The sequence below is a fragment of the Carcharhinus amblyrhynchos genome, chromosome X (assembly GCF_965287045.1).
Source record: "Carcharhinus amblyrhynchos chromosome X, sCarAmb.v2.hapA, whole genome shotgun sequence".
Taxonomy (NCBI): Eukaryota; Metazoa; Chordata; class Chondrichthyes; order Carcharhiniformes; family Carcharhinidae; genus Carcharhinus; species Carcharhinus amblyrhynchos.
This window is the reverse complement of record NC_137359.1, coordinates 16,846,488-16,870,817: the sequence shown is the minus strand read 5'-3', so window position 1 is coordinate 16,870,817 and position 24,330 is coordinate 16,846,488. Positions and strand designations below refer to the sequence as shown.

The 24,330-nt window shown below is 44.6% G+C and overlaps 1 protein-coding gene across 4 annotated transcripts in view; it reads left to right on the top strand.

The window, feature by feature from the left end:
- LOC145361992 (Golgi reassembly-stacking protein 2-like) overlaps window positions 1-23,094 on the top strand; it is a 45,704-nt gene extending 22,610 nt beyond the window's left edge. The window contains exons 8-10 of one of the 4 annotated variants that reach the window (XM_080217998.1): window positions 8,845-8,934; window positions 13,061-13,186; window positions 19,840-23,094. In XM_080217998.1, the coding sequence (XP_080074124.1) occupies window positions 8,845-8,934; window positions 13,061-13,186; window positions 19,840-20,051 (428 nt within the window). In that variant the 3' untranslated portion in view covers window positions 20,052-23,094. The remainder of the gene's footprint in view (window positions 1-8,844; window positions 8,935-13,060; window positions 13,187-19,839) is intronic. The other 3 variants (XM_080217999.1, XM_080218000.1, XM_080218001.1) reach the window with 3 other exon arrangements.
- Window positions 23,095-24,330: the final 1,236 nt, after the last annotated feature.

The window sequence follows — 24,330 nt, the reverse complement described above, 5'->3', positions numbered from 1 at the left end:
CAATTGGAGCAAATATCTGCTCATCGCACACTGGATGTTGGGGAATTGCTCCAACTCATTAAGAGGTAATGAAGTACAGTGAGGTGAAGAAACGTGGTGCCATCAGCGTGTGTTTGGAAATGGATGTGTTAGTCTCTTTTGACCTTGAGGAGAAATATAATTGTATGTGATCCAGGCAATACTTGATATCTCCTTTGTAGATTATTTTAATTTAATATATTCCTGGATTCAGTGATCCAATGGAGATTACTGTGAACTGGGGGAAAACGAGCTGGAAAGACTGCTGCATAAACGCAATTATTGGCACCAATATCTTCCATATGAGCTGATTCTCACTTCAGTAAAATAATTGTTTGCACTTCTTAAATAATCTTAGAAAATGTGCATACTTCTAGTCTTACAAATCTTTCACTAGCTTCCACTAAAATAGAAATAACTCAAAACTAGAACCTGTCTGAACTTCTACATTTGTAATCCATTCAGATCTGATCACTGGGTGCAGTTAAGCAACACTGACTGTCAGTGGCTGGAGGCTGTGAAATATGAGTAAGCAGTCTACATTTACTGACGTGATGCAAGAGAGCCAATGCTTTATCCCACACACAAGCTCTCCTCGGAGGGGGAATGTTTGAATTGCCTTTCTTGGCAAAATTAGAAGCTGTCATCTGTTGCAACCTGACGTGGGCCCTCTGCCCCTCGGCCATGAGCCCTGTGCCCCCTTGACTGCCCAAGCTGCTGTCTTGTCAGACTTGGTGAAAAACAACTTCAGCCTCTTTTCACGTGCTCCTTCTTAACAAATGCAAGTCCTGTCTTCTGTCATCCCTGGTTCAAAAACCTTGAACACTCTCCCGGCACTCTTGTGTGCACCTTCACGTGGACTGCAGTGGTTCAAAATAGCTCATCGTCTTCTCAAAGGCAATTCTGGATGGGGTCTGTTCTGTCTTTGATTAGAATGTGGCTGATCTGTATCTTAACTCCATTTACTCACTTTGGACCTGTAATCCTGTCCCGTTGCCCAAGATAAATCAATCTATTTCCATTCTGAAATATTCAATTGAGCACCAGCCTTAGCCACTTTTTCCAGGGGGTGGGTGTTCCAGATTTCCACAATGCGGATGTGCTGCCTGTCATTACCCCCTAACTGGTTCGACCCCCTTGTTCTGGACTCTCCCACCAGAGGGCAGTAGTTGCTTCCTATCAACCCTTTCAGCTATCTTAAGTGCATCAATCAAATCATCACTTAATCTTCTATATTCAAGCAAATGCAATCCCAGGGTGGGATTTTCCAGCCCAGCTGCTGCTGTGATCCTGCCAAAAGTCAATGGACTTCTGCGGTGGATCCCAGCCCTAGTTTATGCAAACTGTCCTCCCGATTTAACCCATTCTGGTGAATCTGCACTGTACCCCTCTCCAAGGCCAATATATCCTTCCTAAAGTGCAATGCCCAGCCTACATTTTATAGCTGCCATTCAGAATGTAGATTTTGTGACACAAACTCCAGACACAACCTTTTCTGTCCAGCCCAGCAGCATTAACATCTAACTGAATCATAGAATCGCTACAGTGCAGGAGGAGGCCATTCAGCCCATCGAGTCTGCACCAACCACAGTCTCACCCAAGCCGATCCCACATGCATTTACCTGAGCTAGTCCCCCTGACACTAAGGGACAATTTAGATGGTCAATCCACCTAACCTACACATCTTTGTGGATTTCCTTTGGGTGTTCTGATTTCCTCCCATACTCCACAGACATGGGGAGCACGTGCAAACTCCGCACAGACAGTGACCCAAGCCAGGAATTGAACCTGAGTCCCTGACGCTGTGAGGCAGCAGTGCTAACCACTGTGCCACTGTACTGCTAATTGGATTGCAAAAGATCTAAATTGGTAAACTAATTGGAAAATCTGATTGGCCTGGGGAGTCTGGACACATTAATTGGGATTAATTGCCCGAGCTGCTGGTTGGGCCAGAGGTTTCGGAGAGTGGTGATTGGAGAAACTGTAGGCTTTACCTTGTGGAAATGAGTGGAGCAAACTTCCACAGGCACCAAAATGGACAGCAGAATTCTGGGAATGTGAATGGCAAGCTCTCCTGCACAGCCTCTGGTTCACAGCTGGCAAATCACTACCAGCCGCTTGCAGCAGAAAGGAACTGGGGTGAGCCATGTCTCTTGAAGAGACAATATTGCTAGCTTTGGTGGGGGAGGTGGAGAGGAGAAACTCAGCCCCAAGACTGGGAGCAGAAGGGGCTGTTGTGCTCCCATAATTTGCTGTTAAAGAAATATTGCAGGAAGAGGAGAAATTGTGCAGCAATAACTCTGACCTCCTGTCTCAGTGTCACCACCCACTCCCTATTCTGGCATTGATTGCTAGTTGGGGTTTCTCTGATTATCCTGGGCGGTGGCTGCTCCTGTGGATCTACATGTGAGTGACTGCATGTGTAGATAACTTATTGTCTTGTGACTTTGGAGGTTACTGCCTCCCGCACTGGTAGCCGACGGTTGTGTGCTGGACTCTCTTCGCTCCACTTGCAGTGGCTCAAACGATGTGGCTGCCTTTGACAGTAAATACTTCACTCCCAATTTTTGTGGCCCTCAAGATGCTAGTGCTGCAACGTGGAATGCTAGTGTGCACTTTTGCCTTTCTGTTCAGCTCCCAGCCATGTAGCTCTTGAATTGGAGACCCACAACCTTGCTGTTCTTCCAGTTACTTCACTGTACTTGTATGTGATGGGATGTTGGCTAATTGCCAACCCCAGGGAATTAATGACACCGGTTCAGGTGTCTAATGATGGTCTGAGACTGACTTTGATCTTTATTGCAAGTCCTCAGCTTCTCAAACACGGGGGGCGGAAAACAGTACGTTAGCACTGATCATCCTTTAATGCAATCTCATGTAGTGAAGTACTGCATTTTATTCAAGAACTGCTAATGACTATTTATGAACTCTTGACATGACTATAACATTTACTTTGGGCTGAATATCCAGTTTGTCTGTTTTTCTACTTGCATCTGTATTCTAGAGCTGTAATGTGATCCCCTTGTTCCTCAACCTCACCTATTCACAGACCACCTAAGTAATAAGTGGCCTCTGTTTCCCTCTGCCAAAACGTACAATAATCTAGCCGTGAATTTAACTCTGCTGTTGTTTATCCACTCTGCAAGTTTAATAACGTCCTCGAGTCAGTTTAGATTTCAAAAAGAACAATCTCACTTGGCCAACCTTATTGATTTTTGTTTGTGTGCAGAGTAGCCAATGTAAAAGGGGGTTATCTGGATTTTCAAAAGGCCTTCAATAAGGTGCCCCATTATAGACTGATGAATAATAATTGTCCTAAACCATTTCTCCTTTCAAATTAAAACATTGCTTTACCTAATCAGTCAGAGTTCATTTCCCCCCCTCCCCCTACCAACCACTGAGTTAATGGTCAGACTTTTAATTTGCATTCTGGGTTGACAACTGTTTTTGAAATGTACTTAATTATTGCTAGGTCAAAATCCTGGACACCTGTCTCTATTTATTTTGTTTTGTTTTTATTCCAATTCGATCAAATCAAGTCTAATTCAGAGTCTCAACAAGTTGAGACATTCCAGATCCAACTGACAAGACAGGGCTCTCACCTCCTGTCTTGGGCTTGATCTACATGATCGAAGCTGATTGGAGTAGGTATAGCTCCTTCTCCAAGGCTTGATCTTATTTGCATCTTGGCCAAAAGGCCGAGATGCTGCTTTTAAATATTGCTTCAAATGAAGCTGAAACGTAACTAATGACTTCAACCAAACACAGCATGTCGTTACTACGCTTGATCTTAGCTAAAATACGGCATGGTGGCACAGTGGTTAGCACTGCTGCCTCACAGCGCCACAGACCTGGGTTCAATTCCCTGCTCAGGTCACTGTCTGTGTGGAGTCTGCACATTCTCCCCATGTCTGAGTGGGTTTCCTCTGGGTGCTCCCACAGTCCAAAGATGTGCAGGTTAGGTGCATTGGCCATGCTAAATTCTCCCTTTGCACCCGAACAGGTGACAAGGGGATTTTCACAGTAACTGCACAGTAAACCTACTTGTGATGCTAATAAAAAGAAATAAACTTGTACCATACAGACTGCAGCAGCTCACCACCACCTTCTCAAATGGGCAAATAAATGTTGGGTGGCACCCACACCTGATATAACGTCAGGCATTTAAGATTTTAAAAAATGGTAATTTAGCAGTCTGAGTAAATTCCCTGATGTTGGAGATTTGTGCTCCACCTTCTCAAAAGCACCAAGGTGGGCAACCTTGTTGGCCTTTCCAGTGACATCCGGATCCTGCAAATGTATTTTTAAGAAGGTATTGTTTTGAAAATTGAAATGCTGTATAGCAGCCTGGTGAGTAATTTTCCTAATGTTGGCAGTTCTGTTTCCCCTCTTGCAGTTGTCCCTTGTCACTTTTTTTGGTTTATATAAGAACATAAGAACATAAGAAATAGGAGCAGGAGTAGGCCATCTGGCCCTTCGAGCCTGCCCCGCCATTCAATAAGATCATGGCTGATCTGTCGTGGCTCAGTTCCACTTTCCCGCCCTCTCCCCATAACCCTTAATCCCCTCTCTTATCAAAAACCCATCAACCAATTCAATTCAATCCAATTCAAAGTCTCAGCAGTGGGACATTCCCGATCCAAGCTGACAGACAGGCTCACCGCTTCCTGTCTTGGGCTTGATCTACGTGATCCAAGCTGATTGGAGCAGGCATTGCGCCTTCTCCAAGGCTCAATCTCATTTGCATCTTAGCCAAAAGGCTGAGATGCTGCTTTAGAAAATTGCTTCAAATGAAGCATCAGTGTAACCTCATGACTTTGACCAAGTGCAAGATGCCAAAACGACACTTGATCTTGGCCAAAAGGCCAAGAAGCAATTTTTGTCACTTGCTGCACCATACAGCCCTATTTTGCTGATGATTCAACTTCAGTGTCGATCAGCTTACTCTGGGTCATCTGCTTTGCTCAACATTTTCATTCCTCTCGCGTTGTAACAGCTGAAGCAGTCAAAATCTCATTTAGTTTCTCAAAGTTTTTTGTCCCTTGGGTCTAAACAACTCTTACCTTTGACTCCTTCAACCAGTTAGCATTCTTTAGTTCTTGTCCAAGTAGTTTCCTGTCACCCAAAAGTTTGGCTTTCTCTTGGTCACCGCACACTCCTGTTCAATAACACAAATTGTGTATGTGTGTGCATTTGCTGTCAAGCCTGACTTGGGAGTTATTTTATCATTGAAACTGCCTACATTAACCTTGTTGGGCTCCGCTTGTCTACTTCCCTCCTTCATGGAGACTCTGCAGTGCTGCCACTGGCAGGAAGGTGCAATTACAGTGAGTGTATGGACCCCAGACCGAGAGATTACATCTCTGCACCTTGATCCGATTATCCTCTGTGTTTTAACCGTTCTCCATCTGGAAGCTATAAATCAATTTGCTGTTGGCTAACTGTGCAACAAATTGAAAAATTTCAGGACATCCAGTTTTCTTAATGTCGGCTGCTGCTTATTGCGAAAATTGCTTCTCGAGTCACCACGTTCTTGCTCTAATTCCCTCTCTCCCAAAGCTGTACCTATCTTTCCTCTGCCCTGCAATCTGCAGTTTTCCTGACTCACATCATCCTCCTCCTTGGCATTCTTTTCAACCGTGGTCCTATCCTGCATCATACGGGCAGATAGATACGGCTCTGTGCATTTTGTGAGCCGTATAGAAAGCATCTAATTTTGCTGCACCTTGCAATAGGGAGCTGTGCCAGCAATGCAGCCAGCCACAGAAGTTTGGTTCTTTTCAGAGGGGTGCTGACAGTAGGAGAGTTGTCCTTCTGTTTATTGCATTCGAGTGCCAAATGCCTGCATCTGACCCTTGCTGTCCGCAACATGGCTATACTTGATGTTCGCTGAGACTCCCTTTTACCTGGGCCAGTTTGGCACTGTGTCTCTGTCCGTTTAGAGTCTGCCAGGATTAATTTTGTGCAAGAGTCTTGTACAGTTGAGATTTTCCTTTCAACCCGGGCTGAATTGGAGCCCTTGTTCCTGAGATCCAAACTAGCATGGGGGTACACTGCACCATCCAGTCAGTAATGCATTGTTTCTCTACTTGCGGCATTGGTAAGGCTATTTTACCTCTAGTAGCTCCAAGGTTGGCGCTGAAGTAAATAGAAAATTACAGAATTACTCACCTCCCAATTGTACTTTGTGATAATGATACAAAACCAAAATACTCTGCTGAGATTCTGGGGGGGGGAGCCCCTCAAAATGTTGGGAATGCATAACAACAGGTTTGGCAGCATCTAAAATGGTTTGTGTTTCAAATCTGTAACAGCTAGTCAGTTTGGGTTTCAGACCTGACCAAGTTAACTCTGTTTCTCTCGCCAAAAGATGCTGACTGACCTCATTGCTATTTTAATCTCCCGACGTATTATTCAAGTTGCATGGGTTCGGGTAGTGACGGGAGTTTGGTCTTGTCGGTTTTGTGGATGGCCGGTTGCTGTTACTGACTGCCTGAGCCACTGCCGCAGTTTGTAGTGACTGGAATGGGAAATCAATGGAAATTGCTGCTTTTTTAAAATGGTGGGTTTTTGAAATTTGTTTTCTTTCCGCTGGCAAATGGAAGTTTGATCACAGTTTGATTTGAATGACAGGTCATGCTAAATTAAAGCTTGGGGCATCCTAGTGACTACGGGGGGAAAAACCCAGAGGCTGTCCCATCAGAGCAGCACGGTGGTACAGTGGTTAACGCTGCTGCCTCACAGTGCCAGGGACCTAGGTTTAATTCCAGCCTTGGGTCACTGTCTGTGTGGAGTTGACCCATTCTCCCCATCTCTGTGTGCGTTTCCTCCCACAGTCCAAAGATGTGCAGGTTAGGTGGATTGGCCATGCTAAATTGCACCTTAGACCAAAGATGTGTTGATTAGATGTTTTAACTGTGTTAAATTGCCCCTTAGTGTCAGGGCAAAGCAAGGGGTTATGGGGATAGGGCTTGGGTGAGATTGTATTGTCAATGTGGATGTGATGGTCTGAATGGCCTCCTTCTGCACTGAAGGGATTTTATAAGTTATTTTGTTTGGGTACTTTGTGGGGGGGCAATCAGAGATGTAAGAACGCTCTCTGTACAGCCTTCTAAAACGGCACCTTGTGGTTGCTCACTCTTGGGTGATGCAGGGTATTGACAAGTGCATCCATTTCCAGAATGGTTTCAAAGAATTCTAACTCTCCACTTGAGTTTTATATGGATTGAGATGGACTTTGAATTGCACATCTCTCTGCTGCTACCACCACCAGATTATGCAGTTGCCTTTCTTGTCAGACTACTGATTTGACATCATTTGAATATTTGGAAAAGCAAATTCACTTTACTTGGCTTCCACCAGAATTCCGAGCCTTTGCCCCACACACGATCCCCAGTGTATGGCCTCATTATCCTGTTTAATCCTGTGCTAAATCTCGGATTCCTTTTCCTATCCATTATTAAATGCACATTTCCACCTCCATACCATTGCCTGTACTATTTCCCTCACTGCAATGCTTGTCTTTGCTTTCATTGCTGCCTGCCGATAAACTTCTCCAATGCTCCCTGACCTCCACTGACTCCCATCTCCTCCAAAGTTGCAGTCTGTTCCACAGTAAGACGCTCTCGCCGATAATCTTGGTGAACTCTATTGGCTCCTTGCCTAATGATGCATCAAATTCAGAACGTGTTGTCTCCATTTAAAATTGTCCGATCCTACCTCTTGCAGCCTCCTCCAGTGCTAAGTCCCAGTTTGCCCTTCGTGGCCCCCTCACTCTTTCCGCCTTTGCAGTCCTTCTGATGGCCTCAACTTAGTCACACAGCTTTCAGCCATCCATTTCCTACCTGGAGTTCTCTCCCTAAACCGCTTTACTTTGATTCATTCCTGTCTTTGCTGAAACCCACCACCCATCACGCCCCCCGCCCCCCGCACAAGACCTGTGACATTACAAAGTGCAATACAAATGCAAGCTCTTATTGAAGTTCTGAGGATTTACTCGGTGTGACTGAGAGCGCTGAATTTCAAAGAATCTGCTAGTGCAGAAGGACCATTCGACTCATTGAGTCTGCACTGTCAACAATCCCACCTAGGCCCTATCCCTACATATTTACCCCACTAATCCCCTGACACTGAGGGGCAGTTTAGCATGGCCAATTAACCTAACCTGCACATCTCTTTCGGACTCTGGGAGGAAGCTGGAGCACCCGGAGGAAACCCATGCAGACATGGGGAAAATGTACAAACTCTGCACAGACAGTCACCTGAGGCTGGAATTGAACCTGGGTCCCTGGCACTGTGAGGAACAGTGCACATTTCGAGGGCTGGAGTTTTAGAAGCATGTGACAATGCCTGTCATCACTGATCTGATCGTTGTGTTTTGCCTTATTTTCTTCCAGTCTGTCTGTCATCATTACTTGCTAATCAAAACACAAATCAATGAATAAAATTGTAAATTGCCGTGCCCTTTGCAAAGAAATGGTATGAAATGCAAAGATTTTACATTTCAGAAAAAAATCTTGTCAAATACTAAAAGGAGGGAATGAAATACTGATGTTAAATAAAGGTACCAAACCCCTTATCCAGAAATCCGTGTGCTGGTTTGAGGAATTTTATGGAATTTGGGTCCTATGCCAAGCATCTACTTAATATAAAGTATGAAAGGGTTTTGTTTAAATTGCTACCTGGGGCATCAGGTTCGACTGAGGTCGGTTTTCTACTCCTTCCGGATTTTGGGATGTCGTATAAGGGGTCTGGTACCTGTACACATTATCTCTTCTGGTAAATGCTTTAATGTTACATCTCTAAATTCAAACTCCCTTGTTTCAGGTTCTGCGGGTGTTCCATTGTTCCCCTCCCCTTTGAATGAACCCTTCACTGTGTCGTTGGCCAATGCAGCCATCACCACTACTGTGCCAGGTATGCCCAGCTCGATGGTGCAGTTAGACTTCCTTGTGAATAACCCATCAGTGTTTAGCAGTTGCACCATATTCTGTATTTGTTGCATGGTATTTTCTGCACAAGGGGAGACATGGTAGCACAGTGGTTAGCACTGCTGCCTCACAGCGCCAGGGTCTGGGTTCGATTCCCAGCTTGGATCACTGGAGTTTGCATGTTCTCCCCGTGTCTGCATGGGTTTTCTCCCACAGTCCATAGATGTGTAGATTAGGTGGATTAGCCATGGTAAATTGTCCCTTAGTGTCAAAGATGCCTAGGTTAGGTGGACTAATACATGGAGTTACAGGGATAGGACCTGGGTAAATTGCTGAGTCAGTGCAGACCTGATGGGCTGAATGGTCTCCTCCTGCACTGTAGGGATTCTACGTTAATTTAAGCTACTTACCTTTCTCCTTTTAAGGAGATAACATAAGAACTAGGAGCAGGAGTTGGCCATTTGGCCCCTCGAGCCTGCTCCGCTATTCAATAAGGTCATGGCTGATCTTTTCATGGACTCAGCTCCACTTGCGCGCGCCCGCTCACCATTAACCTTTAATTCCTTCACTGTTCAAAAATCTATCTATCTATCTATCTATACCTTAACAACATTCAACAAGGTAGCCTCAACTGCTTCACTGGGCAGGGAATTCCACAGGTTGAGTTCCTCCTCAACTCAGTCCTAAATCTGCTTCTCCTTATTTTGAGGCCATTCCCCCTAGTTCTAGTTTCACCTACCAGTGGAAACAACCTCTCTGCTTCAGTCTTGTCTATTCCCTTCATAATTGCATATGTTTGTATAAGATCTCCCCTCATTCTTCTAAAATTCCAATGAGTATAGCCCCAGTCTACTCAGTCTCTCCTTTGCTCTCCATTTGCTGCTGACTGACCGTGGAGTCAGTTGTTAGCCGCTTGCTTTGGGTCTTTGTCCTTCCCATGTGGAGCTTCTCTTGTTGATATCCAGCAATTTCCCCATCCCTTATGTTGACCTCACTTTTGCCTTGCTGTGGAAAAAGAGATGTGGGGGATAGAAAGTTGCTTTGGCAGATGAGGGAATTGAATGGCTTTACCCTCTACCTGTTTTTTAACTTGTCTTTCAACCCCAATATATAGAACTACATAGCCTGTTTCCATATTGCGATTGCTATTTGGCCCGTCTAATGTGTTTATCATGAGTAATCCTAATCCCACGTGCCTACCTCGTTCCCATGTTGCATTATTTCTTCTTTTGATCACCTAACTTCTCTATCCTTAGTGAATTTAGAGTTATCAAATGCAGGCTCTTTGGTTCTATCTACCCCTCTCCTTTCTCCTTCATCAAACCATCCTGTATTCTCTGAAAGCACACCCATTACTGAGTTGTATGCAATGTAATTAAGTGATCTGTTTACTGATACTTGTACAATCCTGTGTTTTAATATTTTTGATCCAGCTATTTCCTCTTGTCTCATTCTTGTTTATTTGTATCATGCCTCTAGGCCTCATGCTCTCTGCTTCAGTTTTAGATTTCTAATGTTTTTATTCCTCTGTGATATTCTGGAACTTTAGCTGGTTTCCTTTTTAGTCTATAATGTTGTCGTCTTTTTTTCAAAATCCGTCTTGAGTGGCACAAGAGGGATTTTGTGCCATTTGAGTGCTGCCTCACAGCATCAGGGACTTGGGTTCAATTCCCGGCTTGGGTCACTGTCTGTGTGGAGTCTGCGTGTTCTCCTCGTGTCTGCATGGGTTTCGTCCCACAGTCTGAAAGACATGCTGGTTAGGTGCATTGACCTGAACGGGTGCCGGAGTGTGGTGTCTAGAGGATTTTCATAGTAACTTCGTTATGGTGTTAATGTAAGCCTTACTTGTGACAAACAAATAAACTTTACTTTCACTTTACTTTGATTGACAGCCCTGAATGTCAATTTCTCTCTTCACCTCAACTCGCTGCTCCTGTTTTTTATTTGGACCCTGACCCTGAAATGGTCCATTGGCTCCCAAGCTGTCCATCTGCACTAACTCATTTGCCTAATTATTTCATAACTAGCTCGAGAAATAGTTCCTTCCTTTTGTAGGTGTGCAAACCAATTGTTTGAGGAAGGAGCTCTGCAGAAACTCTGCTCCTTTTTTCCCTGTTTTCTCCCTCTGGCCCAATCTGAATGCAGGTGGTCTCTCCATACCTGTCCTGTCCACGAGGCACACCTCCTGCTCCCTCAACCGTATTCTCACTTAACTGTTGACTAATTAATTTCTATTCTTGATCATCATTAGCTGATCTCTCTCTCTCTCTCTCTCTCTCTCTCTCTTTCCTTCCTCCATTCCACCACCCCCTGCAGTACTACACACCCCCTCCCCCTTTCAAATTTGCTGTCATCACCCATCATTTAAAAAAAAATCCCTTGATGCTTCCCTCCTTGCCAACTCCCTTCCCCTCTAGTGTGTAAATGTGCTGCCAACTCAATTGTACCCATCCTGGATCTCCATGTTGCTTGTAGCTCTACCCATATTGATTCTGTATCTGGGTTTCCTGAGTCTGCGATCCTTTCTCACCAATGTCTGCACCTCGTCCATTATCATCACGGTGACCCAATCTCCTATTCCATGTTGCTTATCTTTTATTAAGTCAAATCTCTTGGAATATTTCCCAACTTTGGCCAATCTGTAATCTCACTTGCAGAAGCTCCTTGTTTTCCCAAGTGAACATTGGCCCCTCCACTCCCAGGCTCTGTGGGGAACTGTGCATTGCTGATGTTTGTCCTGCCATTGTTGTCTCGGTCAGCTGCGATACTGCTGCTCCATCCTCTTGCTAGCCAGGTTTGTGTTGTTTCCTAGGCAGTGTGCACCTCTGACTATTACAAGGTCAGGTTCCAACCTGGAGCTGCGCAGGACACGAGACTTAGAAAATTCTAACAGGACTAGACAGGGTAGATGCAGGGAGGGGGTTCCCGATGGTGGGGGGAGTCCAGAACCGGGGGTCACAGTCTGAGGATTGGGGGTAGACCATTTAGGACGGAGATGAGGAGACATTTCTTCACCCAGTGAGCCTGTGGGATTCATTCCCACGGGAAGTCGTTGATGCCAAAACATTGAATGTATTCAAGAGGCAGCTGGATATAGCACTTGGGGCGAATGGGATTGAAGGTTATGGGGAGAAAGCAGGATTAGGCTATTGATTTGGATGATCAGCCATGATCATGATGAATGGTGGAGCAGGCTCGAAGGGCCGAATGGCCTCCTGCTCCTGTCTTCAGTGTTTCTATGTTTGAGCCCAACTTGGATATGGAACTCTGACCCACTTCTTCTCTCCGTGCTGACCTTTACAATATTACAGGATTTTAGAAGCTGAACCACCATTTAGAATGAGCCTTATTTCCCCTCCAGCGAGCATGCAGATATACCTTTAGAACTTTGATATATGCAGTTCTTTTTTTTAAAAAAAATCTCTGCTTTTTCACACCCAAAGAAGTAACTGGGTAGTGAATGGGTTTTCTGTGACCTGTTTGGTGACTGCCATATTATAGTGGTGCTACTGTGTATTTGTACCCTCCCTATTCTTAGTGAATGTGTTGGGGGGAGGTTTTGCCAACAGGAGAGTGAAACACTCTAGCCACCTTGCAGCATGGCAGGGGACTGAATGCATTGCAAATTGGTTTTGCATTTGAGCCCAGGCGGTTGTGCAAATGCAGCACATTTGAGCATTTCTCTGCTGACTATGGCACAGTGGCAAGCGGTTAGCACTGCTGCCTCACAGCGCCAGGAATCCGGGTTCGATTATCAGCTTGGGTCACTGTCTGTGTGGAGTTTGCACATTCTCACCATGTTTGCATAGGTTTTCCTCTGGGTGCTCCGGTTTCCTCCCACAGTCCGAAGGACATACTGGTTAGGGTGGATTGGCCGAGCTAAATTCTCCCTCAGTGTACCTGAACAGGAGTGTGGCGACTAGAGGATTTTCACAACAACTTCATTGCAGTGTTAACGTAAGCCTGCTCGTGATACTAATACATAAATAAGCTAATAAACTAAACAGTATTGGGACAGGAGAGAACTGAACCAATGGGACAGCTCCACCTGAACCGATGAACGTAAACCTCCATGGTGACTCCCATGTATTATGTTTTTTTAATTTCTTTAGGTCTGATAACTGCGCCGCCTGCGTTTACCAACCTACCGAATTTCCCAAACCTAAATGTGGCTTTTCCCAATCTTGCTGTGGGGTCGCTGCCAGGTTTAGGAGGGAATCCTGTCGCCACGTCCACAGGTAAATGTGTATCTGTGTATTGCTGTACGATGTGGGGTGTGGCAGGGGAGTGGAATATTCTGTTTAGGAACCAGTGACGGGTACAGCTCAGTCTGAGTGGACCACTTCATCCTTTTTTTTTTGGTAACCCAAAATCAAATTATGCAGCGGCCATTCTGGTTTTGGGGAATGGCTGCCTGATAATTCTGAAGCTTAAGAAGTGAACTAGCAAGAAAAGAAACTAAGAATCTAGTCTCTAATGCTGTATTTGTTTATGGAAGATGTGGTGTTGTCCATTTTATTTTTTGATTTGATTTATCATTGTCACGTGTATTGGGATACAGTGAAAAGTATTGTTTTCTGCGCGCTATACAGACACAAAGCATACTGTTCATAGAGTACATAGGGGAGAAGGAAAGGAGAGGGTGCAGAATGTAGTGTTACAGTCACAGGGTATAGGGAAAGATCAGCTTATAATATTTGATTTATTATTGTCACATGTATTGGGATGCAGTGGAAAGTATTGTTACGCATTATACAGACAAAGCATACCGTTCATAGCGTACATAGGGGAGAAAGAAACGAGTGAGTGCAGAATGTAGTGTTACAGTCGTAGCCAGGGTGTAGAGAAAGATCAACTTAATGCGAGGTAGGTCCATTCAAAAGTCTGACAGCAGCAGGGAAGAAGCTGTTCTTGAGTCGGTTGGTACGTGACCTCAGACTTTTGTAATTTTTTTTGATGGAAGAAGGTGGAAGAGAGAATGTCCGGGGTGTGTGGGGTCCTTGATTATGCTGGCTGCTTTCCCCGAGGCAGTGGGAAGTGTAGACAGAGTCAGTGGGTGGGAGGCTGGTTTGTGTGATGGATTGGGCTACATTCACCACCCTTTGTAGTTCCATGCGGTCTTGGGCAGAGCAGGAGCCCATACCAAGCTTGCAATGATGCAAGCATGGAATGAGCATGTGTGAGTCAGCCATTTTATCACACCTAATTGGCTTACTTATCATTTCAACTGATGTGCGATGAAGCCATTGACACGTTCCTTTTTGTTTTAGTTGGATTGGCCACTTGTTGAAAACTGCGTTTTGTGATTTTAGGATTCTTCTTGGTCATTGGAGGCTGACAGCAGTAATCGTTGCATCGGGGCAGCAAGAGTTCGATTTTGTAAAACTTGCGTTTTAATTTAAAATATACTCTCTCTGTATTTTTAAGCCGAAGATAGGCTGGGAGGTGGCCTAACTCTTTAGAATTGTGAAGCAGTTTGATGAAGTCAACTTCAAAATGTCCCCCTTGGTGGGGGAGAACAAAATGAGGGGCCATAAGTATAAGTTGGTCACGAACAAATCTAACCGGGAATGTCGGAAAATATCCCTTTAGAGGCTGGTAGTGTTGTGGAACTTTCCACTACAAGCAGTAACTGGAAGTGAATAACATGGATGCATTTTAGGGGAAGCTAGGTAGATGCAGGAGGGAGAAAAGAATAGAAGGGGGCACGGTGACGCAGTGGTTAGCACTGCTGCCCCTCAGCACCAGGGACCTGGGTTCAATTCCCAGCTTGGGTCACTATATCTGTGTGGAGTCTTCACGTTCTCCCTGTGTCTGCGTGGGTTTCCTCTGGGTGCTCCGGCTCTCCCCCCCCCCCCCCCCCTCTCACAGTCTGAAAGACGTGCTGGTTAGGGTGCATTGGCCATGCCAAATTGACCCTAGTGTCAGGGATTAGTAGTGTAAATATGTGGGGTTACTGGAATAGGGCTTGGGTGGGATTGTGGTCAGTGCAGACTCAATGGTCTACATAGCCGCTTCCTGTACTGTAGGGATTCTGTGATATCCCTGGGATGGCAGCTCTGTCATATGAGGAGAGACTAAGTCGGTTAGGATTATATTCACTGGAGTTTAGAATGAGAGGGGATCTCATAGAAACTTATAAAATTCTAACAGGATTAGACAGGGTAGATTCAGAAAGAATGTTCCCAACGGTGGGGGAGTCCTTTTAGGACTGAGGTGAGGAGAAATTTCTTCACCCAGAGGGTGATGTGTGGAATTCACTCCCAGAAAGTTGAGGCCAAAACGTTGTTATTTCAAGAAGAAATTAGATATCGCTCTTGGGGCTAAAGGGATAGTGTGTGTGTGGGTGTGGGGGGGGGGGGGAGGGAGGCGGCAGCGGCGGTGGTGGTGGAAGGAGGAAGAGAGAGAATCAGGATATTGAATTTGACCAGTCATGAAAACGAATGGCGACGCAGGCTCGAAGGGCTGAATAGCCTACTCCTGCTTCTAGTTTCTATGATATCTTGAAACGGTGATCGTAGAATCCTGACAGTGCAGAAGAGGCCATTCAGCACATCAAGTCTGTTCTGACTATCTGATGGAGTATCTTACCCAGGCTCTTTCCTGTGCCCTACCCCTGTAATCCCACATATCTTTGGACTGTGGGAGGAAACCAGAGCACCTGGAGTAAATCCACGCATATAGAGAATGTGCAAACTCCACACAGTCACAAGGCCAGAATTGAGCCTGGTACCTGGTGCTGAGAGGGAGCAGTGCTAACCACTGTGCCAGCGAGTCGCCCCCAGTTTCCCAGACCAATAGCTGCAATGGGTGGGTTGTCTTGAGGAAAGGTTGGGCAGGTTTGGTTTGTATCTGCTGCAGTTACATGATTTAAACATGTATATGATCCTGGGGGGTACTGACAGGGTGGATGTGGAGAGGATGTTTCCTTTTGCGGGAGAATCTAGAACGAGGGGTCACTTTAAAAATGAGTCACCCGTTTAAAACAGTTCTCTGTGAGGGTAGAGTGTCTCTGGAACCCTTTCTCAAAAGGCAGCAAACACAGCCTTTCCATGTAAGATGGAGGTAGATAGATCCTTAATAAACGAGAGAGTGAAAGCTTAACAGGGATAGGTGGGAGGCTTCTACAATCGGATCAGCCATGATCTTATTGAATGGCAGGGGCAGGTTTGGAGGACCAAGTGGCCTACATCTCCTAATACGTGCGCAGTAGGGTGAAAGGAGGTGTCTTTGGGGCATAAACTCTAATATATATACATTTCCTCCCACACACCAAAGATGTGTAGGCTAGGTCTGCTGATATTGATTCTGTGCTGCACACCCTTTGTGCAGTTCTGACTAATTTCAAATGTAGGTCAATTTTCCCCATCTTAAATTCAAGTCCAAGACCTTTAGCACTGACTGTAGTCCCATGGTGGGAGATGTCTTGTGCCCTGGCCTGAAGGATTGAGTAAAATATAGGGGGTTTTCCACAGTAACTTACTTGCAGTGTTGATGTAAGCCTACTTATTACACTAACAAATAAACTTTAAAATGTGGTTGCTTGTGGGACTGATACGGCAGTGTTAGGTCACACTTGTTGGGTGAAGTCTGCGCGATCTGATCCACAATGTCTGTTTACATCTTATTACTCTGATGGTGCTGACTCTTCAATTTCCCTTCTGCCCATAATTCTATTTCCTCAGCTGGTTAGCACTTGTTCATAACATCGTTAAAGTCCAAATCATTTATTTGTACATAAGGAAAAACCTTAAATGGGCTCACTGAGTCCAGATTGATGTGAAAATCTCTGCTGATATGCAGTGGAGTTTGATTTGTCTAAATCCAGTGACTAATCTGCAAGGTCCAGAGTACAAAACTAAAGCTGATTTGGCACTGAATGGGTAATTCCTTCGAGGGGCCACAAGGTGACAGCTGTGGGAAATGATATGCTGGTAAGAGTATCCGGAGCTTCTGAGGCCATGTGTTGAGTGTAGTGCTGGGGGAGCTTAGGCAGTCCCGAGCACATTTATTTTAAAACCAGTAAGAACACTGTAGATATGGATGTGTTTAATCATTGTGTTCTTAGACTGGTTTGCAAGTTGTGGCACCTGGATTTGGCTGTCTACCCTACTCGCTGACGTGAGAGTCAGTGTTTGAGCGGGGAAATGTCACAGTTTCTTAACCTTGGAGCAAAATGACATTCACTCCGTACAAGTTCCAGGTAACGACCACCTCCAAAGAGAGAGAGAATCTAATCATCACCTCTTGACTTCCATTGCGATTACCATCATTGAATCCCCCACTTTCCACGTTCTGGGGAAGGTTACCATTGACCAGAAACTGAACTGGACCCAGTCATATCAATACTGTGGCTACCAGAGTAGGTCAGAGACTAGGAATCCTGCAGTGAGTAACTCCTCTCCTGACTCCCCAAAGCCTGTCCACCATCCACAAGGCACAAGTCAGGAGTGTGATGGAATACTCTCCATTTGCCTGGATGGGTGCAGCTCCAACGACACTTGAGAAGCTCAACCCCATCCAGGACAAAGCAGCCCCCTTTGGCACCCCATGCAGCACTCTGGTGCTAAAGCACCTTCCAAACTCATGACCTCTACCATGTAGAAGAACAAGCAGCAGATACCTGGAAGTTCACCTCCAAGTCTCTCACCATGCTGACTTAGAAATATATCAACATTCCTTCACTGTCACTGGGTCAAAATCCTGGAACCCCCTCCCTAACAGCACTGTGGGTGTACCTACACCACATGGACTGACTGACTGTCCAATAACAATCCTGGAACTCTCTCCCTAACAGCACTGTGGGTGGACCTACACCATGTGGAACTGCAGCGGGTTCAAGATAGTGGCTCACTATCACCTTCTTGAGGGTAATTGGGGACAGACAAACAGCCGAGTCAGTGACACGCACATCCCACAAATAAATGAATTTTTAAAAAATTCACATGCATCTTCCTGAGAAGATGCAAAACATTTGTGCATTGATGCTTGCTACCCATAATTCATTTATTCCACAAGAGGCTTTCTGTTTTAGCGAGCTAGTTGAGTCTACCCTCGGATGTACAGAATGTCAAGTCAAACTACTCTCCTAGCTGATTAAAAATGAATATTCTATGCTCTCAGCAGGCGTCACTTCATTTGGTCTTTTTCTTTTTTTGGGATACTGTTATACTTTAAGCATATCTTCCAAATCAGCTCTGAAAAACACGCATGCTGCTGGCTCTTAATGCACCTTTGTGAGTAATGCTTGTCACTTTGAATTTGTGATGTGATACCTCTTCTCGAGGCAGTATTCCTGCTATCACAGGGCAGAATTCCTTTTGACCTTGAATTTGAGTTGTGGTATGATGGTTCCAAGTATATGCGTGAGAAGTTCCCTACTTTGTAATTTTTATTTGTGGTATCTGCCTAAACCTTTACTCCTGTTCACAATAACCTCCAGATTCCAGAGGTGGTATTTCCTAAAACCAGGGGCAAGCAGTGATCAAGACTGGTATATCTTGAGCAACTATATGCATGCACTGGAAGTTTTATACAGGATATCCAGTCCTGCTGTAGTGGGATAAATGTTAGGCCATATGCTTCAGGCTGTAACAAGAAGTTCTGTTTATTATAAGAATTGGATATTAAAAAATAAATGGTCTTGGATTTAGACTTGTCCTTTCCCTCATTTTAGACTGGTTCTGAAATTAAAGTGTGCTGTGATTCTGGAATTCTGAAACTGTTTTTGTTCGTTATTCCATCCATTTCCATTTCAAAGTTATTGTTGCCACCCTCTCTGATTTCACCCCACACTCCGAAAGACGTGCTGGTTAGGATGCATTGGCAGTGCTAAATTCTCCCTCAGTGTATCTGAACAAGAGTGTGGCGACTAGGGGATTTTCGCAGTAGCTTCGCTGCAGTGTTAATGTAAGCTGACTTGGGACACTAATAAACTAAAAAAAACTCCAGTGAATATAATCCTAACTACTGGGCAGATCTTCAGGTGCAAACTTACATTCTCACATGTAATAAGCCAGCTTCATATAAAAATCAATATACCTATAAAAACTTTAAAGAGCAGCGCAGTGGGTTAGCACTGCTGCCTCACAGCACCAGGGACCCAGATTTGATTCCTGGCCTTGGGTCACTGTCTGTGTGGAGTTTGCACGTTCTCCCGTGTCTGCGTGCGTTTCCTCCGGGTGCTCCGTTTTCCCCCCCCACAGATGTGCAGGTTAGGTGGATTGGTCATGCCAAATTGCTCTTTAGTGTCCAAAGAGTGGCACAGTGGTTAGCACTGCTGCCATACAGGGCAAGGAACATAAGAACATAAGAAATAGGAGCAGGAGTAGGTCATCTAGCCCTTCGAGCCTGCCCCGCCATTCAATAAGATCATGGCTGATCTGAAAACTGGGGACTGGGTTTGATTCGCATCTTGGGTCACTGTCTGTGTGGAGTTTGCACATTCTCCCCGTGTCTGCATGGGTTTCCTCCGAGTGCTCCGGTTTCCTCCCATATTCTGAAAGATGTGCTGGTTAGAATGTTTGCATTGATCCGAACAGGCGCCAGAGTGTGGCAGCTAGGGAAATTTCACAGTAATTTCATTGTAGTGTTAATGTAAGCCTTACTTGTGACTAACAAATAAACTTTACTTTTACTTGAGATGTCTAGGTTTGGCAGATTGGCCATGCTAAATTGCCCCTTAATGTTAGAGGGATTAGTGAGGTAAATACATGGGGTTATGGGGATGGGACCTGAATGGGATTGTGGTTGGTGCAGACTCAGTGGGCCGAATGGCCACCTCCTGCACTGTAGGGATTCAATGTGGAGAAGAACTACACCTTCCACTGTGTGTAGGCTTTGACCTTGATTCTGTTGTTCTGCTGTCTAACTTGGGACTTTTCCTTTCCAGGTTCACTCTTGTCAACCACCAGTCCAGTCTCACGTCTGGCCTTCTCGAACCTTCCCCCTGCCGATACTGCCATGGCTTCTGTGCTTCCGTCCTTCTCCGCAGTGCCGCCGTTTTGCCCCAGCTCCTCAACCGCATCGGAAAGCGTCACAGCACCTTTTCGCTCTCAGTGGAGTGAAATCTCGGACCCTGCGCCGACAATCGCGCAGGAGTAGTTTCCTGGTGACAGCTGTGACAAAAAAGTTGTCTTCCGTACTTGTCTTTGCTGAAACTAGCAGAAGGGTATGCTGTACTTGGGCAGTGCTAATAAACTACAGAGGGATGCCTACCCCCAAACACCACTACTGCCAAGGTTCTAACTGAGTAGAAACAGTTACTAAAAAAAAGGCTTCCCAATTTAGCAATATGTATGTAGATGTCAGTCTGACTCTTAATAGCAGCATGACAATCACTTAAAAACCATTCCAGATAAACTAACAGAATTCTCAGCAAAACCTAGCATCCCTCCCCATTCATCCTTTTGTATAAGCACGCATCTACACAAAACGACTCCTCCCAATTCATCTTTTCAATAACTAGCGCGCGCACATTTTAACTGTAGCAGAGCTTGATCATCTTAGCATGTTATGGTTTCTTTTTAAGGGAAAGAAAAGTATTTTGAATAATAGTGTTTTAACACCAATATAGTGACCACTATATCTGCCAGGACTGAGAGCTGGTTGAAGCTTTGAGACATAACAGTTTACAAAAAAAACACATTTCTCAAATCTCTACATTAATTCTCATTTTATTCTCGCCTGCCTTGTATTGATTCTGTGGCAGCACGAATGATTATTCCAGGTGCCCAAAGACAGGGTTTCCCTTTTTGTCTCCTCGGTATGTTTAAAAACTCAGTCTGCAACACTGAATTGTTGTCACTTGCAGCAGTTTAACTGGTAGTTTGTGTTTTATCAGTATTCAGCAGCAATTGGATGCGTCAGTATTGCAGGATGCCATTAACGTGCTTATGATTTCAGGTTAATCCATTTGTTGTTGACTCGTGACAATTATTATGACTCCAATTTATTCTCTTGTTCCCAGTACTGTCACTGTGTGGAGTCTGCACGTTCTCCCTGTTTCTGCATGGGTTTCCTCCCACAGCCCAAAGATGTGTAGGTTAGGTGGATTGGCCACGTTAAATTGCCCCTTTTAGTATTGGGGAACTAGCTGGGGTAAATGCATGTGGTTATGGGTATTGGGCCTGGGTGGGATTGTGGTCGGTGCAGACTCAATGGGCTGAATGGCTGTCTTCTACACTGTAGGGATTCTATTCTGAACACTAGGCCTATTTAAGTTGAAGATTCCTGAGTACTTAGAGGAGAGGGGAGACTGAGCTAAAATTCCTCTGGGCGACAGAGGTTTCTCATTTCCCTACTCGTGTTTTTTCTCTAGTAAAGCTGCCACTAAAGTGCCACCCCAAACATTGATCACTAATCCAGTCTTAGTTGGGTAAGATCTTTTAATGGTATTCCAGCATTTTTTTAAACTTATTTATAGTAGCTTGTTAATTGGGGCCCAAATACTGTGATATTATTGAAGTATCTAACTCCAAAAGCGTCCCCAACAATGATTTGCTTTGCCTGAATGTTGGTATCGCAATGGAGGCAAACCAGGTCGATGGTCGATTGCATTCTCTGAGCTGCCACCTCTAAACTTCCATGTGTTTAGAAGCCACTGTGATATTGGCAGCTCGTATCCACAGCGTCTGGTCTGGTTCGATGTGAACCTTGTGGCTGCTTCCTCCTTTGCCTTTCCTACGGTTGAGGCTAATTGCAGAGTTCAGGGTCAAAGGTAACTTTCAGTCAAACTGAGTGGAGTCAGTTGTAATGCATTCTTTTTCACGATCCTCCTGCCTTTTGGGCTGTGCCCTTGCTCATTAGCAATCTGTTCTGTGAGAGAGTTTCTACCATTCGCAACTATTTGGTTCCTCGTAACTGGCTCATCCAGAAAAACCACCACCGTTTGTGGAAGTGAGAAGAAACCTGTTTGAATGAGATGGCTTGGTGACACAGTGGGTTAGCGCTGCTGCCTCACAGCACCAGGGACCCAGGTTCAATTCCAGCCTTGGGTGACTGTGTGCTGTTTGTACATTCTCTCTGTAGGCCTTCTCCAGTTTCCTCCCACAGTCTGAAAGATGTGCTGGTTAGGGTGCATTGGCCGTGCTAAATTCTCCCTCAGTTACCCAAATGGAAATCATAGAAACCCTACAGTACAGAAAGAGGCCATTCAGCCCATCGACTCTGCACCGATCACAATCCCACCCAGGCCCTACCCCCATATCCCAACAGGAGTGTGGTGACTAGGGGATTTTCACAGTAACTTCATTGCAGTGTCAATGTAAGCCTACTTGTGACATGAATAAATAAACTTTAACTCTCTTAGACTGCTTTTGGTTGAGGGAAAATTGCCAAGAGTATTTTTCTACCCAAAACACTAATTTTCCCCCTCCTCCTTCACTCTCCTTTCCCCACTGGCCCTCTTACATTTTTGATGAATTAATTGTGCATCATTTAACACCACAAAGTGTCAACGCTAACACACTTGCAAGTTGCCTGTTGATACAGGTTTATTGTATCTTACTGTGAACCGATCCAAATCGTTGACTATAACATATAGTCCACTGCCTTGCATGCCAGGGAATTGTATGCTTTTAGTTTAAGGGGGGGAGGGGTTCTAATTGGGACTGGACTTGTACGAGAATAGGCAAAGGTGGCTTGTAGAACTGGAATAATTCTCATCATACGTGATGGAAAGCTTGTGTTATAGAAGCATGTTTTCCTCATAATTACATATAAAGATACTGGACCAATTTTTTTTTAAACTGAGCTATACTGTCTTAAAGCCCTTCATGTCTTTTGTAAAATGAGATGTTAGCTGTTCTTTAGCATCCAGATACCATTGTTGAGTGCAAGCTTCTGTATACCCTGAAGGTGTGCTCTTGTAACTGCCAACGACATGGGTAATTATGGATGTCAGACTCTAGTCCAAGTTACTGACTGCAATAACTTAGTAATATACAGTATAGATTTTTTAAAAATCTATTGTATTTTTGGGAGCACTCAGATTGTAGTCCAATAGCATGGAAATTCAATGATTTTATACGTATTAATGTCCTGTAATGTTTGTTTTATAAGAGTTTAATGTTTTACTGTGAAATTTCACTTTACTGTAAATGTACAGTCATTTGCTTTCTACCATCAATAAAGGTGGTAATTAATGTCTTGTGTTTCTGTAGAAGTTTTTTTTTGGGGGGGGGGGTATATTTGTGCCCTGAAAGACGGGTTTGACAACTGAATACATATTTCACAGCAATCCAGCATTGGAATCTATTAACTGGTGAAGCGTCATAATCTAAGATTGCAATTTACAACATTGATCCCTCTGCAAAATTTTTAATCCAAATTTCCCTGACTCCACTTAACTCCACTGAATGTGGAAAATCTCAGCAGGTTGGACAGCATCTGTGAAGAGAGAATAGAGCCAACTTTTCTGCTGAAGGGTCATCCAGACTTAACATTGGCTCTATCCTCTCTCCAGAGGAAATGTCCAAGTGGTATTATCGCTAGACTATTAATCCAGAAACTCAGCTAATATTCTGGGGACGTCACTACTGTCTTTTCATAATGCTTATTACCATAACACTGGTCTGGTTTTAAAACAGAAAATGTTGGAAAATCTCTGCAGCAAATGACAGTATTTTTAAAAATTCATTCATAGGACAGGGGCATCGCTGGCTGGGCCACCATTTATTGCCCATCCTTAGTTGCCCTTGGCTAGGCCTTCCAGAGGGCAGTTGAGTCAACCACATTGCTGTGCCTCTGGAGTCACACGTAGGCCAGACCGGATAAGGACAGCAGATTTACTTCCCATTAGTGAACCAGATGGGTTTTTCCGACAATGGTTTCATCAGTAGATTCTTAATTCCAGATATTTTTTATTGAATTCAAATTCCACCATCTGCTGTGGCGGGATTTGAACCCGGGTCCCCAGAACATTAGCTGAGTTCTTGGATTAATTGTCTAGTGATCTGCTGTACAGTTCTGTTTCTATGTACTAGAGCCATTGTTTTGAGTCTGCATGGCCCTTCATCAGAAATGTTGGCTCCGTTCTCTCTCAATGTGGAGATGCTGGTGTTGGACTTGTTGGCATCTTTAAGACTTGAATAGCAGCTTAGTTGTAAAGACTCGCATTCTAATCAGTAATCTGTAAACTGTGTGTACTCCATTCTCTCTCCACAGATGCTGTCAGACCTGCTGAGACTTTCCAGCATTTTGTTTGTTTCAGATTGCAGCGCCTGAGGTATTTTGCTCTTAATGTACTGAACTGGAGTAAGTGACCTTGAGTCAGACGCTCCTAAGAAAGGCCAGTCACACCGGGACCTCAGGATTTTATATATATGTGAAAAGTTCCTAACTGTTGGGTATTTTTGTTTCTATGCTGTCCCTTGTGCCCCGT